Source organism: Acinonyx jubatus, chromosome C2, assembly GCF_027475565.1.
Source record: "Acinonyx jubatus isolate Ajub_Pintada_27869175 chromosome C2, VMU_Ajub_asm_v1.0, whole genome shotgun sequence".
NCBI classification, from domain to species: domain Eukaryota; kingdom Metazoa; phylum Chordata; class Mammalia; order Carnivora; family Felidae; genus Acinonyx; species Acinonyx jubatus.
Genome location: NC_069384.1, coordinates 335,002 through 350,931, shown reverse-complemented (window position 1 = coordinate 350,931; position 15,930 = coordinate 335,002). Strand labels below are relative to the sequence as shown.

At 49.7% G+C, this 15,930-nt stretch overlaps 1 protein-coding gene across 8 annotated transcripts in view; it reads left to right on the top strand.

Moving 5' to 3' along the window:
* Positions 1 to 6,622, top strand: part of PCNT (pericentrin) — a 133,157-nt gene extending 126,535 nt beyond the window's left edge. For 7 of the 8 annotated variants that reach the window (XM_027041348.2, XM_027041350.2, XM_027041346.2 and 4 more), the window contains 5 exons: positions 161 to 393; positions 1,955 to 2,031; positions 3,566 to 3,686; positions 5,452 to 5,579; positions 6,267 to 6,622. In XM_027041348.2, the coding sequence (XP_026897149.2) occupies positions 161 to 393; positions 1,955 to 2,031; positions 3,566 to 3,686; positions 5,452 to 5,579; positions 6,267 to 6,310 (603 nt within the window). In that variant the 3' untranslated portion in view covers positions 6,311 to 6,622. Of the gene's footprint in view, positions 1 to 160; positions 394 to 1,954; positions 2,032 to 3,565; positions 3,687 to 5,451; positions 5,580 to 6,266 lie in introns of those variants that run through there. The other variant, XM_053220403.1, reaches the window with a different exon arrangement.
* Positions 6,623 to 15,930: the final 9,308 nt, after the last annotated feature.

Below are 15,930 nucleotides of genomic sequence, written 5' to 3'. Positions count from 1 at the left end.
ACTCACAACCCTGAGATCAAGAGTCACACGCTCCACCGACTGAGCCAGCCAGGGGCCTCTGTCTGGTTCTTTTTAAAGCACAATGGTACAAACGTACTGTACAACTTCTGTCAGCAAGATGTCTTTGTTCCATGATTGTTTTGCTTTTTTCTTCTTTCAGATGGAAAAACTATATCTGCATTATTTGAGAGCAGAAAGCTTCAGAAAGGCTCTGATTTATCAAAAGAAGTATCTTTTACTATTGATCGGTGGATTCCAGGACTCTGAACAAGAAACACTCTCCATGATCGCTCATTTGGGAGTATTTCCTTCCAAAGCTGATAAGAAAATTAGCACATCTCGCCCTTTTACAAAGTTCCGAACTGCCGTCAGGGTTGTGATCGCAATATTAAGGTAATCTTCGCAAGCAGGAGGCACATTGGGCTTAGTCCTCCGTTGTCTTACTGTGCAATTACATTCTTTTCTAAGATGATGACACTTGAGGCCTTAAAGTATACGTGGCATTTGCCTTCAAGAAATCATGTTGTGCAAAACTGTCAGCTGCCTCCTGACGCCAGAAGATTGAGGGATGCCTTTTTATCACAAAACAGTGCCTTGCCCCTTGATGGGTCTCTCTCAGGGTCCCTTCTGATGACAGGCACATCTGATCAAGTTCGAAACTGCATTTCACTGCTTCAGATTGCAGTTTCCTGTATTTTAGTCAAATTTGTGCTCCATAAAAAGGGCCAGGTGCATAGGAACAGGGGACCCACACGAGGTGCTATTTTCCATCGTGAGTATGAGACCACTCCTGGGGGAGGGGAGGCTGTGGGGGTCCCACCAGCCTCAGACGCCGCTCACTGTCCCAGTCGTTTGTTTACACAGGGTCTCTTTTGGGGGACAGGTATGTGACTCTGGTGTGATTGGAAGTTTTGACCTGTTCAAAATTAACAGTGATGAGAATCCATTTTATATTATAATTGTAAGATGTGCTGAATTTCTAAAAATGTTTGTCCCAGTAAGAATTGTACTGCTGTATCTGCTCCATGATGCCCACAAGGTGTGTCCTCAGGCCCCAGCCATCTGTGGGAGGGTACACACTGAACGCAGTAGCTGGGTGGGCTGCCTTCCCTGGCTTCTCTCCCCCAAGCTGCAGAGGGTGGTGGGAGCCCTGCTCCCCGCAGAGACTGAGCACCGGCCATTCCGGTCCATCAGGTTCCTTGCTCTCATGCTCTCGACTCAGCCTCAGGCCACTTAGTCCCCTCACCTCTGAGTTCTGACCAGAGACCACCCCCCCACCATCTGTGTGTCCATCTGTCTGTCTGTCCATTCTGCGTTTTTGGACAGGAAGCCTGGTAGGTGGTCTGTGGGGCTGGTAAGCAGTCCCAAGGCCCCGCCGCCAGCACTCCTCTGACGGTGGAGGAGCATTTTCAGCAGCAGTGGTTTGATGCGAGGCAGACATGCCTTCTAAGAGGGCCTGTGGTCAGAGAGGCAGCAGTGCCTGGAGCAACAGCCAGCAGGAAGGCCCACTCTGAAGGGCGTCCACTAAGCCACAGAGGGCCCGTCCCAGGAGGGGTCAGGGAGCCCCCCCCCCCCCACCCCGGTGCTGCTCCTCCCGACACCCACCTGGTACTCCTCAGTCTTCTGACCAGGAGCGCCTGCGGGCAAAAGCCTCTGTCTTTGCGCCTTTTGTCCTGAGCCATTAGGTGGCGTTAGTGGCGAAGGGAGCAGGTGTTGCAGACTGATTTGAACTGGGGTCTGTGAGGTTCTGAGCTGGTGGGCATAGGGCGGTTGTGGGGTGTGGGGGCTGTGGCAAGGAAGGTGCTGAGGGCACAGGCGTCAAGGTCACCACAAAGACAGTGGGGGCCCACCTGAGTCTGATTCCAGTCGTAGATCACGTCTGGATTTTCGTTGTTCTTTTCGCTCCTATTTGCTCTAGTTTTCAACGTTTTGTGTCCTTTTCTTTCCTTTGTAGACTGCGTTTTTTGGTTAAGAAGTGGCAAGAAGTAGATCGAAAAGGAGCTGTTGTGCAAGGCCGAGCGGCCCGCCCAGGTGGGCCCCCTGCTTAACCCCTTTCCGCTGGCAGCCAGGTGCTGGCTGAGCCCGTTGGAGACGCAGTAAAGCAAATAGGAAATCAGTACATCCCGGGACGCTGGCAGCGAGGCGAGATGGCTTCAGAAGGAAAACGGCTTTCGCGTTGGGAGGCGTAGAAAAACCCCGGGCTTACACACTTAATGGTCGAAAAAATGTAGAAACGCTAAATATGTTGACCGATACCTCATTTAGTAGAAGGTCCATCTTACTGTCCAAAACCAAGTGATGTTCTGCTTGGTATGGCCACATCTGTCCTTGGGGCACCACTGCCTGCTGGATCAGCCACACCTGGTCCCCAGGTGCCATGCTGACCACGCACAAGCACAGAGAACGCCCCCGTCATGGGGCACGCGGCCCCTTGTCCTGCGGGGCTTCGGGGGCCTGGTGGGAGGCTGCCAGTAGGCGGTGCCCCCTGAGCTCTGCCCCCAGAGCTGACCGTCAGGGGACTGGGCTTCCCTAGTCACTGATTAGCTTTGGTTCCTACCTGTTTGTTACTTCTTGAAATAAAAATGGCTTTTCGACCTTCAGGCCTTTAGGAGAGTTTTCTCCTACACCAGGTGCGCCTGGTGGTCCCCAGCGTTCGGCCTCTCCCTCTTTGGAGACCTCTCCTCAAAATGGGGGGGAGGAACACCCTCCTCACTCCTGCCCCCAGGATCCCCTGGAGGCACTGCCCGTATGCGTGCTGGCGTCAGGTCAGCCCTGCAGGCAAGGGCAAAACACAGGTGATCAAAACTCAGGGTTCTTGTAGAGCTTTTTTTTCTTTTTTTAAATAAGAACAATTCCATTCATTCATTCATTCATTCATTCATTCATTCATATTTTAAAGAGAGAGCACCAGTGGGGGGCGGAGCAGCAGGAGAGAGAGAATTTTAAGCAGCTCAGTGTGGAGCTTGTGGCAGGGCTCAATCCCCTGACCGTGGGATCATGACCTCAGCTGAAATCGGGTCGGACACTCAACTGACTGAGCTGCCGAAGCACCCATAGAGTTTTTAAAACAATTTTTAGGGGTGCCTGGCTGGTTCAGTTGGTGGAGGATGTAACTCTTGATCTCAGGGTTGTGAGTTCGAGCCCCACATTGGGTGTAGAGATGGCCTAAAATAATTAAAAAAAAAAAAATTCAGGGGTGCCTGGGTGGCTCAGTTGGTTAAGCGTCCAACTTCGATTCAGGACATGATCTCACGGTTCATGGGTTTGAGCCCCTTGTTCGGCTCTGTGCTGACAGCTCAGAGTCTGGAGCCGGCTTTAGATAGATACTGTGTCTCCCTCTCTCTCTATCCCTTCCCTGGTCACACACACCTTCTCTCTCAAAGTTAAATATTAAAAAACATTTTTTAAATCTCTAAGGCATAATTTTTATAAATAGGGTATTTTTAAAATGTTTGAAGTTGCCATGCAGATCTTAAAAGCTTAACTTTTGGTAGAGGGTCCTTCCTACTAAAAGGCATTCATCTCTTTTCCTATTCCCTTTGTTGTTAAACGATTGTGGGGGAAGGATTCCCGATGCCACGGCAGCAGCCTCCACCCAAAACCAGCACGTCCCCACCAACCCGGGATGCATCCTCCAGCCACACTGGGGACCCTGTGCCAAAAGCTTCCCCGTGCAAGAGGGAGAGGTGAGTGTACTTCGAGGCTGCATTTTCACTGCAGCCGGGCCCGCGCTGTAGCGCAGCCGCTGTGCACAGGGCTGTCTCCAACCGCGGGACCCCTCCCCAGACGTGCACACAGCCACGCAAGGCCTTGGTGGGCTCACCATAGTTCTCTGGGATTGGGGTTTTGCACACATGATATTATCTCTGTACTTAGCACTCAGTTGGCAGTTGAGATGTTACAGCAACACAGTTAAACATCCATAGGTTATTTTAGGTGGGGAAGAGCCCTTTTCATTTTAAGAGATAGGAGCACTTGTGGTTGGGTGGTAGAATGCAGGTTTGTTTAAAAATTAAATTGAGGAAAGCTTTCCATAATGGCCTAAGGGTTTGAGCCAGGATTATATGGAATAGGCACGTCCTGAGGCCCTGGTGGGGGTGGCGGGCTGTGGCCCCGCCTTGTCCCCAGAGCGTGTTTTCCCAACAGAGGGATTTCTCATCTAGGTGCTAATTACGGAAGATGTGACTTCCATTGCATTTCTGCAGATTGAACCATGTGACCATCCTGTCCAAATGCTCGTGTGAGGAAATCTAGAGCAGGAGTCATTTATGTAATTCTTTCAACAACATGACCTCCAGTGTTTGTAATATACCCTTAAAATGTGTAGCAGAATTCAGTTTGCATCTTTGTGGGTGTTTGCACACACATCCAGTCTTCTGTTTCTCTGAGTGAGCTTTCCAGAGCAAGCTCCACTCTTAGGGTACAGCACTGTCTCCGAAGTGCCATTGACCGGCATTCGCTCCTTCACCCCATGCCCCTGGCTGACGGTGGCATGTCAGTGCAGACCACACTTCAGGAGTGTGGCGGCCACTGGTGTGGCTGTCCCAACAGGAGAGATGGTGCAGTACACACAGGCGCCACGGCCGTGCCACGGGGCAGCCCAGGCGCATGTGCTGTGCGTCCGGGTCTTGATCTCCTGTGCTGATGACGTTCCACCAACGTGTGCAGTTCCTCAGGGAGACATATCATGAAAGTTTTGGCTTTGGCCCGGCCACGAGCAAGGCAGGGAACGCACACGTGTCCACTCTGTGTGGGGAAGGCAGAGGTTGCTGGTCTGGTGGCCGAGGCCTCTCCAATGTGGACGGGGTGAGGATGAACAGGAAGTGTCCCTACCCTGAGAGACAGTGACAGCAGAGGACCAGGAGGAAGATGCACTGAGTAGGGACCAGAATGGGACGGGTTGTGCCTCCAGTGAAGGGGACAGCTCGGGACCATCGGAAAAGTCCCGTGGGTAGTTGGGTCACCCTCAGGGCACAAAGAAGAGGTGGGTCTGAGGGACAGTGGTGCAAAAACCAGTTGGGATAATGAATTCATACATGACGATTTTATGAATAAAATCATAGTATACAGTAAGTTTTAGTCATTTTAAGCCTGCAACATTTTATAGAAGTTGGTTTTTAAAAGCATTACATAGCATTTTTAAAAAATGCCTTACTTTTGGGGCGCCTGGCTGGCTCAGCCTGCCGGAGTGCAACTCTTGATCTCAGGGTTGTGAGTTTGTGCCCTGCGTTGGGTGTAGAATTTGCATACATATGTACATACACACATACACGCATAACTACATTTTAAAAACCAAAACGAACAAACGCACACACACATATGTACGTGCTTCACTTTTTTTTTCGTGGTAAAGGATATGAAGGCGATGTTTGTCTGCTTCACCCCGTTCCCTGCTGCCTGTCTGTGCTCTGGGTGCTGACTTCCACTCTTGTTTTATGTGTTTGTTTGAAGATCCACTCCATCCTCAAATTCAAAATCAGAAAGATCCCTGACTGCTTCTCAAGACCCTGAACATTCGTTGACAGAATATATTCATCATTTAGAGATGATCCAGCAAAGACTGGGCGGGGCACCTCCAGGTAATAAAAGTTCTTCTCTGTTTTCTAAAATAACACACTGAACCCTGGGAACGAAAAGTAACATCGCAGAGGCTGTAGTATTCAGGTTAGCAAGTGTTGTTACTTTCGGTCTTAATAATTAACCATTGTTAGTAGGATCGTTAGGTGAAGGCACCTCCAGAAGTGTGAGCAGTGTCTTCAGCGTGAGCGTGGGGATCCATTTGCTTGATCACTGGCTGGGCCTTTTGCTCCATTTTATGCTCACAGGGAACAAATAATTATGTTTCAGGATAGAATTTGTGGGGGCTTCTTCACTAACGTAGTTTAAATTTTAATTTTTTTTTTTCAACGTTTATTTATTTTTGGGACAGAGAGAGACAGAGCATGAACGGGGGAGGGGCAGAGAGAGAGGGAGACACAGAATCGGAAGCAGGCTCCAGGCTCTGAGCCATCAGCCCAGAGCCCGACGCGGGGCTCGAACTCACGGACCGCGAGATCGTGACCTGGCTGAAGTCGGACGCTTAACCGACTGCGCCACCCAGGCGCCCCTTCACTAACGTAGTTTAAGCCATTGTATGTTTTAGTTGTAATTCTTATTTTTACCATAAATGAGATTAATTCAGTGGTACTGTTTCAGTATCATGAAATTCTTAAGAGACACATGAAGAGTTCTAACGAATTGCTACGTCATTTTTCTTTATTTTTTAGATTGTACTTCAAAGAAATCCTGCCACCAGAAAATTAAACAATGAATAAAATCCTTGCGGCTCTTACCTACGACAATTCTACTTGAGGAGAAGATTGGGGTTCTTTTTCCTTTGTCTAAGGAAAGCTTGTGGCATGGCATCTGGGCAGCACCCAGTCTCCCCACGTGCCTGAGATGCCAGCCCCCCTAGTGCGGCTCCTTAGGTGTTCTCACCTGTTTGTAATACTACAAAGCCAAGTGGAGTATGTTCTGTGTGATTTCAGTACGTCTTAGGTCCTTACCTTCCTGAGGTGACGTGTGCGCTCGTGAGTGACAGGCGTCTGCCCTGCCCCGGGCACATTGGCAGAGCCCCTGCCCGCCTCCAAGAAGGAAGCAGAGCCTGGCCTCCTGTTGTTTATTTTCTTCAAGTGTACAGATGGGGACTTGGTTTAAAAACACAAACACACAAAAACCAAAAAGAATAAAAGTCCAGCACTATTTTATTTGTGAACGGCCCTTGTGTTGTGTTTCAGTCTTCTCCAATTTGCTTTATCAGTGGCAAGAAACCAAAACAGAGACTGGGAATTCCTGTATGTCAGGGTTTTCGGAGGGACACAAAGTGTTCCTCACCTGGTAAAGACAGGTAGCCACTTGCCTATTGCTGGGTCTTACTTGGTTTCCTAGTTGAGTATCTCCATGTGATTTCAGGACCTCTGAGTATGACATTTATTCTGCTGAGCGTAGGCTTTAACACAAAACCATTTTTTCGGAATCACAGCTTACTTCCATGATAGATGTTCCTTCCGGCCTACAGCACCGGTGTGCGTCTGCACTTTCTGTGCAGCAGCTACCACGACTGTGAGGCCAGTTCCTTACAGCCTTTCCACCTTTTCTGCCGAGCTCTGTGCTCTGCTGGTTGCTGTCACTGAAGCCTGGACGTGTCTCTTCAGTTCCGCATCCAGAAGAATAGTGATCTGGTTGGTTATCAGATACAGAATAAATGTCCATGTGGGAGGCCTCATTTAGAGCCACCAGCAGAAGTGACCATCACCGCAGCTCAGTCCCTGTGGGAGCTGGTCCTTAAAGAGAAAGAGGCGTTCACCCTGCCTTCCATAGAACAGCCAGTCATCCTCGTAGGCGAGGGAACATTCTTCTTATGGAAAGGTGCCAGCTGATTAATAAGGAGGGGACTATCCCCTTAGAGACCCGCCGTTCTGCAACCCACGGCAGGATAATCAGGTCAGGTCCTAAAATCACAGTACCCATGGGTCAGCGGGCGGCCTGGCGTTTGGGCCTCTGGGTGTGATGATGGGTGAACTGCACGGTGTCTCCTGTGGCTGCTCCTGGTTTATAGATGGAGGAACAAATGACATAAAACCATGAGGAAAAAGACAAACGTGGGGGATATTCTAAATGTTTTATTTATTTTTGAGGGAGGGAGACAGCATGAGTGGGGGAGGTACAGAGAGGGAGGGGACAGAGGATCTGAAGCTGACAGCACAGAGCCCGATGAGAGGCTCAGAGTCACAAACTGTGAGATCGTGACCTGGCCAAAGTCAAACGCTCAACCGACTGAACTACCCAGGTGCCCCCAAACATGGGATATTCTGTAAGTGATTCACCTAGTCTCATCAGATTGACAGCATTGATGAGGGCCTGTTCTCAATGAAAAGAAACAGGAGACACAACCAATGAGATGGGTGTGAAGTTTAGTTCCTAAATTGAGGACCAACGGCTATAAAGATGGTTTTGGGGGTAACTGAACCTGTACTGGATAATAGCTTTTAAGGGAATTTTAATTCCCGGTTGTGCTGACCATTATGTAACAGAATGCTGCTTTCTTAGGTGTTGTATGCCGAATTATTAAGAACAAGGGGCTACAACCACCGGATGCACTCTGAGATGGCTCTATGGGTAGGAAAAAATACACACAAATATGGATTAAGTAAGCATGGCAAAATCTTTGTAAAATATTGAATCTGGCTCATAGAATGGTATATGGTTATTGTTTGAAAATTTTCGTAATGAAAGATGAAAAAATACCACCCAAAGTCTGGGCTAGGATGTCTTACTCTAACGTAGGATACTCTACCAGAGCTCAGACCGGGAAACAGAAACCACACTGGGTTTCCAAACAAAGGGGATTTAATACAAGGATTTGATTACTCTACAGGCAGGGGCGCTGTTCTGAGCCCGGCCAGAAGCTGCTGGCACCCAGGGGCGGTCAGGGACACAGGGACAGGGCGCTCTTGCGGGAGCTGACCACATGATGAGACGTGTCAGCCTCCAGAGAAACGTCCATCTTTGTCCTCTCGCCCTCCTGTCGGCCAAGACCGGACAAGGGAGCCTGGGACGGTCCTTGTGCAGGACAGACGGGCGAGAACTGATCTGAAGGCACGTGGGCAGCGCGTCTACTCCTCGTCTGCTGAGCACGTGTTCTCCTTCACACACATGACTGAGACGTAACTTAATCCGCCTGCCTGAGGTGAGTTATCTACGATGGCCTTGGGCCTCTCCAAGGCCCACACGGGGCTGCATCTCAATAGTGCTGCTCTCCAGGGGAGACAGCCTTCGCCTGTAGGACTGGGTCAGCCCTTCACAACTTTGTGCAGCTGATGCACTGTGGCTTGTCACACAAAGTGGGGGAGATGGAAGGGGAAGGCGTCCCTGCTCTGCATGGAGTCACGAGGCCCTACTCGACATTTATCACCTCTTCCTTCGCCAGGGCCTTGTTTCCTGGTCCTCAGCCAGCACCTTGGCTGGTTGGGTGACATAAGCTTCCCACCAGAAAGATTTGAGATCATAATAGTCTTGGTTTTAGAAGATGTCCCTTGTTTTCTCCTCTTACAGTTGAGTCTGAAATTACCGAGTACCAAGAGGTGCCTGGTGAGGATGGGCTACAGATGGGTTTTCCTGTCCTCACTGTGGGCTGCCATCCAGCTGCCCTGTGGTGATTGGGGCCAGTCACACCAGCCCATACAGCAACCCCGCCCCTGCTGATTCAGGGGACAGTCTGCTCTTGTTGAAAGGGACTGTTGTCTGGAGGAAGCAGCTCCCTTGGGACAGCAGAGCCCAGTGTCACAGGACGAGAAGCAGAAATTGCTCTGGAATCCTTGGCATGACGGTAACAGGGGCTGTGCCCGGCTCACCCCCAGGCTCCCCTGCCGTGGGAGGAAAGGCTCCTTGAGGGGTGCCTCGAGTCGGCAGGCCTTTCCACCATCCGCCAGGAGAGCTCCTTCCGGGTGATGGGAGTTAACAGTAAAAGGGAATGCCACACTCTCTGTGAGAAGCAGGGATGCTGAACACGAATCTGGCGGGGGGGGTGGGGGGGGCGGTCCACCAATGAGCTTTGGGCAAGGAAAGCAAATCCATGTCCAAACAGGAGTGGACAGAGGCATGGGGACAACTCAGGGAAATTTAATGGGAACCCAGACCACCTGTTCATGCAATTTACATTTGTACACCTTAATTCTGACACTACCTGGACTGCCCCACTTTAGACACTAGCTGTAAGTGTAGACACTAGCTGTAAGTGGGGTCCCCGGGCCACAACTACAAATGTGGCTGTTTTCACAGCCTCTCCCCTCGGGTTTGTTGATTTGCCAGAATGACTCCATGCACGGAAATGCTGGATTCACTGGTTTGGTGTGAAGGATAGGACTCGGGCAGCAGAGTGGCAGTGACGTGCAGGATAGGCTCAGGGGCAGGACACAGAGCTTCCCTGCCCTCTGTGGGCGTGCCACCCACACAGGATGTTCACCAACCTGCAAGCCCCCCAAACCTTGCTCACTGGCTTTTATCAGGGCTTCGTGATGTAGTCATGATTATCTGCCACGTGCCTGAAGTCCGTCTCCAGCCCCGCCCCTCTGGTGACTGGCCCCCATCCTGAAGCTATCTAGGGACCTCACCATGAGCCAAGTCATTAGTGAAAAACTCAGGGGCGGTCAAAGGGGGCTCATTGTAACAAAAGGACACTCTTATCAGGAAATGCCAAGGGTTTTAGGAGCCAGGAAACCACCAGCAAAGGTCAAATCTGTATATTTTCATTACACTCATGTAAATGGCGCTTAAGGTGATTAGGGCTCCACTGCACCTGCCTGTCCTCATGGCTCAGCCATCACACAGCACCCAGGGTACAACGTGCTGCGTGAGTTGTGTGTTGCTTGGGCAGGAGTTTGGTCTCCGCCGGGATTCAGGGGTAAGTTTGATGTTTCTCGAATGGAAACTGAGTTAGCAACAGGAGGAGGCAAAGCTTTGCTTCAAGACCCTAGTGGTCTGCCCTAATGGGGCTAAGTGAAGCAGTGTCCAGCATCCTGCGTTGGGTGTCTTGATGACCTGAGCAGCAAGCATGACGGCCTGCGTCAAAGCTGCAGGCCCGTGGTTGTCCTGGTCTGCGGGGATGCTAACGTCTTGTGGCTTCCTCAGCATGCACACTGGGTCCAAACGAGCCATCCCTCACGGTAGGCGGTACAAGGCACGGCTGTTTGCCTCTGACATTGGAAGGGACACATGCTGTTCTGCAGGCTCCTTGACCCCCAGAAACTGCCACAGGGGCAGCCCTGACTTTGAATGGAATCTGCCTCACAAGCCAGCGTATCTCTTGCTGCTTTCCATTCATTAGGACCTGTGACTGTGATGTTTTCAGTGGAATGGGTCAAAGTCCTATGATGTCTAAACAAAGACCCTAAAATAAGATAGTGACAGGCACTGCTGCCTCTGCTGAAATTGAACTAATTGTCTTTTCTGGTTGGTATTGAGGAAAAAGTGACGAGGGAGCCTGAATATAAACCTTTTTATCAGGTGCTGTTGCTTTTGGACCCATGTCAAGAGTTTGATCCCAGTAGAGAAGAACAGGCCTCCTCTGGGAGGAGACGGCCCAAACACGCCGTGACACACCCACGGAGGGCTGGACACCGTGTAGCCTTAGCTTGGGCTGCTGTAACGAAATGCCATAAACTGTGTGGCTTACAAACAACAAAAATGTATTTCTCGCAGTTGTGGAGGCTGGAGGCCCAAGATGAGGGTGCCAGTGGGGTGGGGTTCTGGCGAGGCCCCTCAGGACGCAAACCGCTTACTTTGACTTGTCTCCTCGAGTGGCGGAGAGTGGGGAGGGGAAGCAAGCCTTCTGACTCGGCAGGCGCCGATCCCGGTCATACGGGCTTCACCCTCACCATCTCCTCTACCCCAGTTACCTCCCAGAGCTCCCTCCCACCGTCTAATGCCATCACGTTGGAGGATGTACAATACTGGGTCTGGACGGATCCGAATGACCAGAGTGAGTGGTGCTGAGTTTTCTACTTCCAGCCTCCCCTGTGCTCTGCTCTCCTGGGAAGTTCCCCATGACCAGTTGACAGAACAGGAGAGAACGGGTTTGTTCTTCAGACGGATCTACACGGCAGGCTGGCATCGGCTAGGAGTGGACAGGAGTGACTCCACCACCCAGCTTAGGGGTGGATTTGGGGAGATTTCCATTTGGCTTCTGCCTCTTAGCGCCTGCGTTGCCGACAGAATGCCAATGCTGAGACGGTGATGTGGCAGCCTGGCTCCCTACGTTACAGAGGAGGCCATGATTTGTCAGCCTAGAAATAGACACACGTTCCAGGTGTGAATTGGGCTTCCTGCCTGCAATGCATCCGTTGGCACCAGCACCCACGGGCTTACAGAGTATCCCACCCAGCTGCAGCCCTGCACGGGCTGTTCTCAAGCCATGAAGGGGCAGGGTCAGCTCACGCTCCTAGAACTCACTGGTCTCACTGTGTGTTGGGGGAGGCCATCGAGAGGATGTGACTGCCAGTTGACCTGTGAGCTGGACCTGTGCAACTGGAGGCTCTCCACTGCCTCCCCTGTCCTTGGAACGTACCCACTGCCTACTCTTCCCACTGTGGGAGCTGTTCCAAGGACATAGCCTTGGTGACACCATCTGGATCGTGTATGTGACCGAATCCTGTGAAGGCCTCTATATAAGCCTTTAAGGTTCTGGCAGGTGGGTGTGGAGAGCTGCCTGTCTGATGTCTGCCCAAGAGAGGCCTCGTAAAGAAGGTACCTTGCTTAGTATAGCTGCCACCTACCAACCTGAAGTTGTCCGCCTCCTCCTCTGGTCTCTCCTTTCCCTCCACATACGGGGACCAGTTTGCGAACTAACACCATGTATCCCATCGGCTGGAAAAAATTGCCTTGACCAAAGAGTGGAGTGGTTGCTGAAGGCTCTCTTTCGGCACCAGCATGGAAACACATCTTAAAAGTTTGAGGGACTGTCTGAGAGTGGTGTGCTCCTTAAACCATTAGCACACGTATCTGCTCCCTCCCTAACAGCCAGACTTCAGGAATCTGTGAATCGAGAGGTAGACCCTTTCATTACATGTGCAAGTTGAATTCTTTAGACTTCTTTTTTTTTCTAATGCATTTTTATTTCTATATTTAATATTTTTAATCTCTGTGCCCAACATGGTGCTTGAACTCACAACACCAAGATCAAGAGTTGTATGCTCTACTGACTGAGCCGGCCAGGGGCCCCCATTTTTTAATTTTTGATGGAATAAAATGTTTTTAGCTTATGTTTTTATTTCTAATGTATTTTTATTTTTAATTGAAATATAGTTGATATACAATGTTATATCAGTTTCAGGTGCACAACATATTGATTCAACAATTCTATACATTATCACCACGATAAGCATAGTCACCGTCTGTCACTGAACAATGTTATTGTATTGTTGACTGTATTCCCTATGCTGTACTTTTCGTCCCCATGACTTAACATATTTTACCACTGGAGTTCGTACGTCTTCATCCCCTTCTATTTCCCCCATTCTCCCACCGCCTCCCCTCGGGCAACAACCAGTTTCTTTGTATTTATGAGTCTGTTCTCTTTCTTGTTTGTTTTGTTTTTTAGATTCCACGTATGAGTGAAATCATATGGTTTGTGTCTCTTCTCTGCCTAACTTCCTTCACTTAGCAAAATAGCCTTTAGTTCCATCCATATTATAGTGAATGCCGAGATTTCATTCTTTTTTATGGCTGAGAAGTATTCCATTGTATATACACCACTTCTTTATCCATTCATCAGTCAGTGGACACTTAGGCTGCTTCCATCTGTTGGTTACTGTAAACACTGCTGCGATAAACAGAGGGGTGCATATATCTTCTTGAGTTAGTGTTTTAAGTCTTTAGTTTTTTCATCATAGTTAAGCAAGGGACTACCAAGAGGCACCCACACAGACCACCGGGGTTCCACATATTCTTCCTCATTGTGTAATTAATGCAGGAGATGCCCTACCTTCTCCACTGCCGAGACAGTGACTCCTCCTTTTGCCTGCTCGTTCCTAGATGCAAGGACCCCAAGGTTTCCAGACCACCATAGTTTGCAATCCAGGGGAACAGTTGGCATGTTCCCTGGTGAGGGTCCTTTTGGGGGACTAGGACTTCTAACCCTGCAGTCTGAACTTGGGAAGATAGGAAGCACAGAGTGCCACAGTGGAAAGCGATGGTAAGTGGGGCCACTCCTGTTTCCACCCCTTGATTTCAACTCATGTATCCTTCCTCTTGGGGATACAGTGGCATAGAAAGGTCTGAACGGCACCCTGTCTTTGCAGAATGTTAACTCCCAACTTGGCACCACAGCTGTGCCTTTGGCTGGCTGTCCCGATGCTCTCTCAGGCAGTGGATCTCATGGTCACTGCACTTCTGCTGCCTAAAGTGCACTCCTGCACTTCCTGTGCTGTAAAGTGAGTCCTATTTGATATGAGGCCATATGGGGTCCTGTGCCAGTGGAACAAACACTCCTTAAGCCCTTGCTGGTTGATACTCGTGGGCAAGAAGCCCAAGCATACATAGAATATGAATCTATTCCTGTGAAAAAGAACTGCTGCCCCTTACAGAATGGAAGTTCCAATAGAGTGAAGTTGGTTGATTGACCTTTTCAAGGTCAGGAGACATAATGGAAGCTCAGCATTGGTCTCTTCTGCTGGCAGGTTAGACATTCAGTGGCAGCTGGTGGCTCAGCCGTGGTCAGAGAACTCACACTGCTGGGCCCACGGATAGCCTCTGCTCTAGCACCTTGGCCACTTTGTCCTTGTGCCCAGTGGCAACTGCTGTCCAATGTAGCTGGCCAGTCATTCTGTCCACTTGGCTGTTTAATACCTCTTTCATGGATGCTCTCTAGACTTCAACATTTTACACAAAGACCACCCACTTGGTGCCTATTCCAATAAATCTATCCTCATGCGTGTATCACAGAGCTCCTTATCCCAGGTTTGGATTTTGTTCCAGGCCCTAAGCCAGCCACCCTACCTAGGTCATCCAACACTGTCCGTGGTTCACTTGTCACATTAAAAAAAAAGTGAATGCCTTTGCCCTTTGGGAGGATATGCCCTTACCACTGTCTTACAAGGCCCCGCCCTCCCCGGAGTGAGGCTGCAGTGTAGCTGCTGTCCATGTGCAGTTTGAACTCACATACCAAGCCAACCCATTTAGTTAGTTAGTTTATTTAGAGAGACAGTGGGTAGGGGAGGGGCAGAGAGAATCCCAAGCAGGCTCTGCATTGCCAGCACAGGGCCCAACATGGGGCTCGAACTCACAAACTATGAGATCATGACCCGAGCTGAAATCAAGAGTTGGCCGCTTAACTGACTGAGCCACCCAGGCATCCCCCAAGCCAACCCATTTATGAACCAAGCTCAAGACTTTTCCTTGTCAATTGGTCATCAAGGCCCCCTGTATGGTCACAGATGTGGAATGGTGGAGTGGCTCTAGCACAACAGCAGGGGGTGCTGTACGAGTCTGGCTACCTATTTGGCACTCACCTGTGACTTCTACATTCTCATGTTCAGTCTTGAATGCACTGCTTCCATTTTATGATGGATTGTGCTGGGCCCAGCTGACTTTATGACCTGGTAAGTTTGATAGCACCCATCTCATAATGCGCAATTTGGGCCGCATGGTGATCTGGTGTCCCAAGGTCAGGTGTTACATTCCTATCAGAACACAGTAGCAAAACAAGGCATTTTTCCCCCCAAAAGACATATACATTCTCTGCTCCAAGTGGTATGTCAGAACCTCAGGGTCCTGAATTGTGAATCTCCTACTGGGGCATGTTAGAAACTCCACATTGCATTGTTCCTTCACTGCCAATAACCACCAATACCACCTGCTAGAACATATGACTCAGGCAGCATAGCTACTTGCATCACAGCCTTGACGTATTATGGCCTCCGTTAATTACCTGCACCCCGTATGGACCACTCTAACAGGAGTGCCATGATGAGGATCCAAGTTTCTAGATATCAAAGTTCTGGGCTTTTCTTAAAACTGACAGTTTTCCAAATCACCCAGTATTTGATCGAGCTGTATTCCTATGGGTGGAGTATGCTGCTTCCAGACTCTGAAGAGGTCCGACAGTGTCTTGCTTTCCAATGGTTGAAGGTGCAAGATGCAATAATTGTCTTTTACTTTTGGAAGGGATGCCTTGGGCCACTGCTGACCACTGGATCCCTAAAAATAATATTGATGTAGCAGGTCCCTGAATCTTCATAGGGTTTATTATTTCCTCTCTGGAGTATCTGTATCTTACCAAGGTCTCCAGAATCTTCTGCATTCCTTGCTCATCTGGCCGATCAACATGATGTTATTGATGTAATGGGACAATGCAATCATCTCCAGGATGTCTAAATGGTCCTGATCTCTGGACTA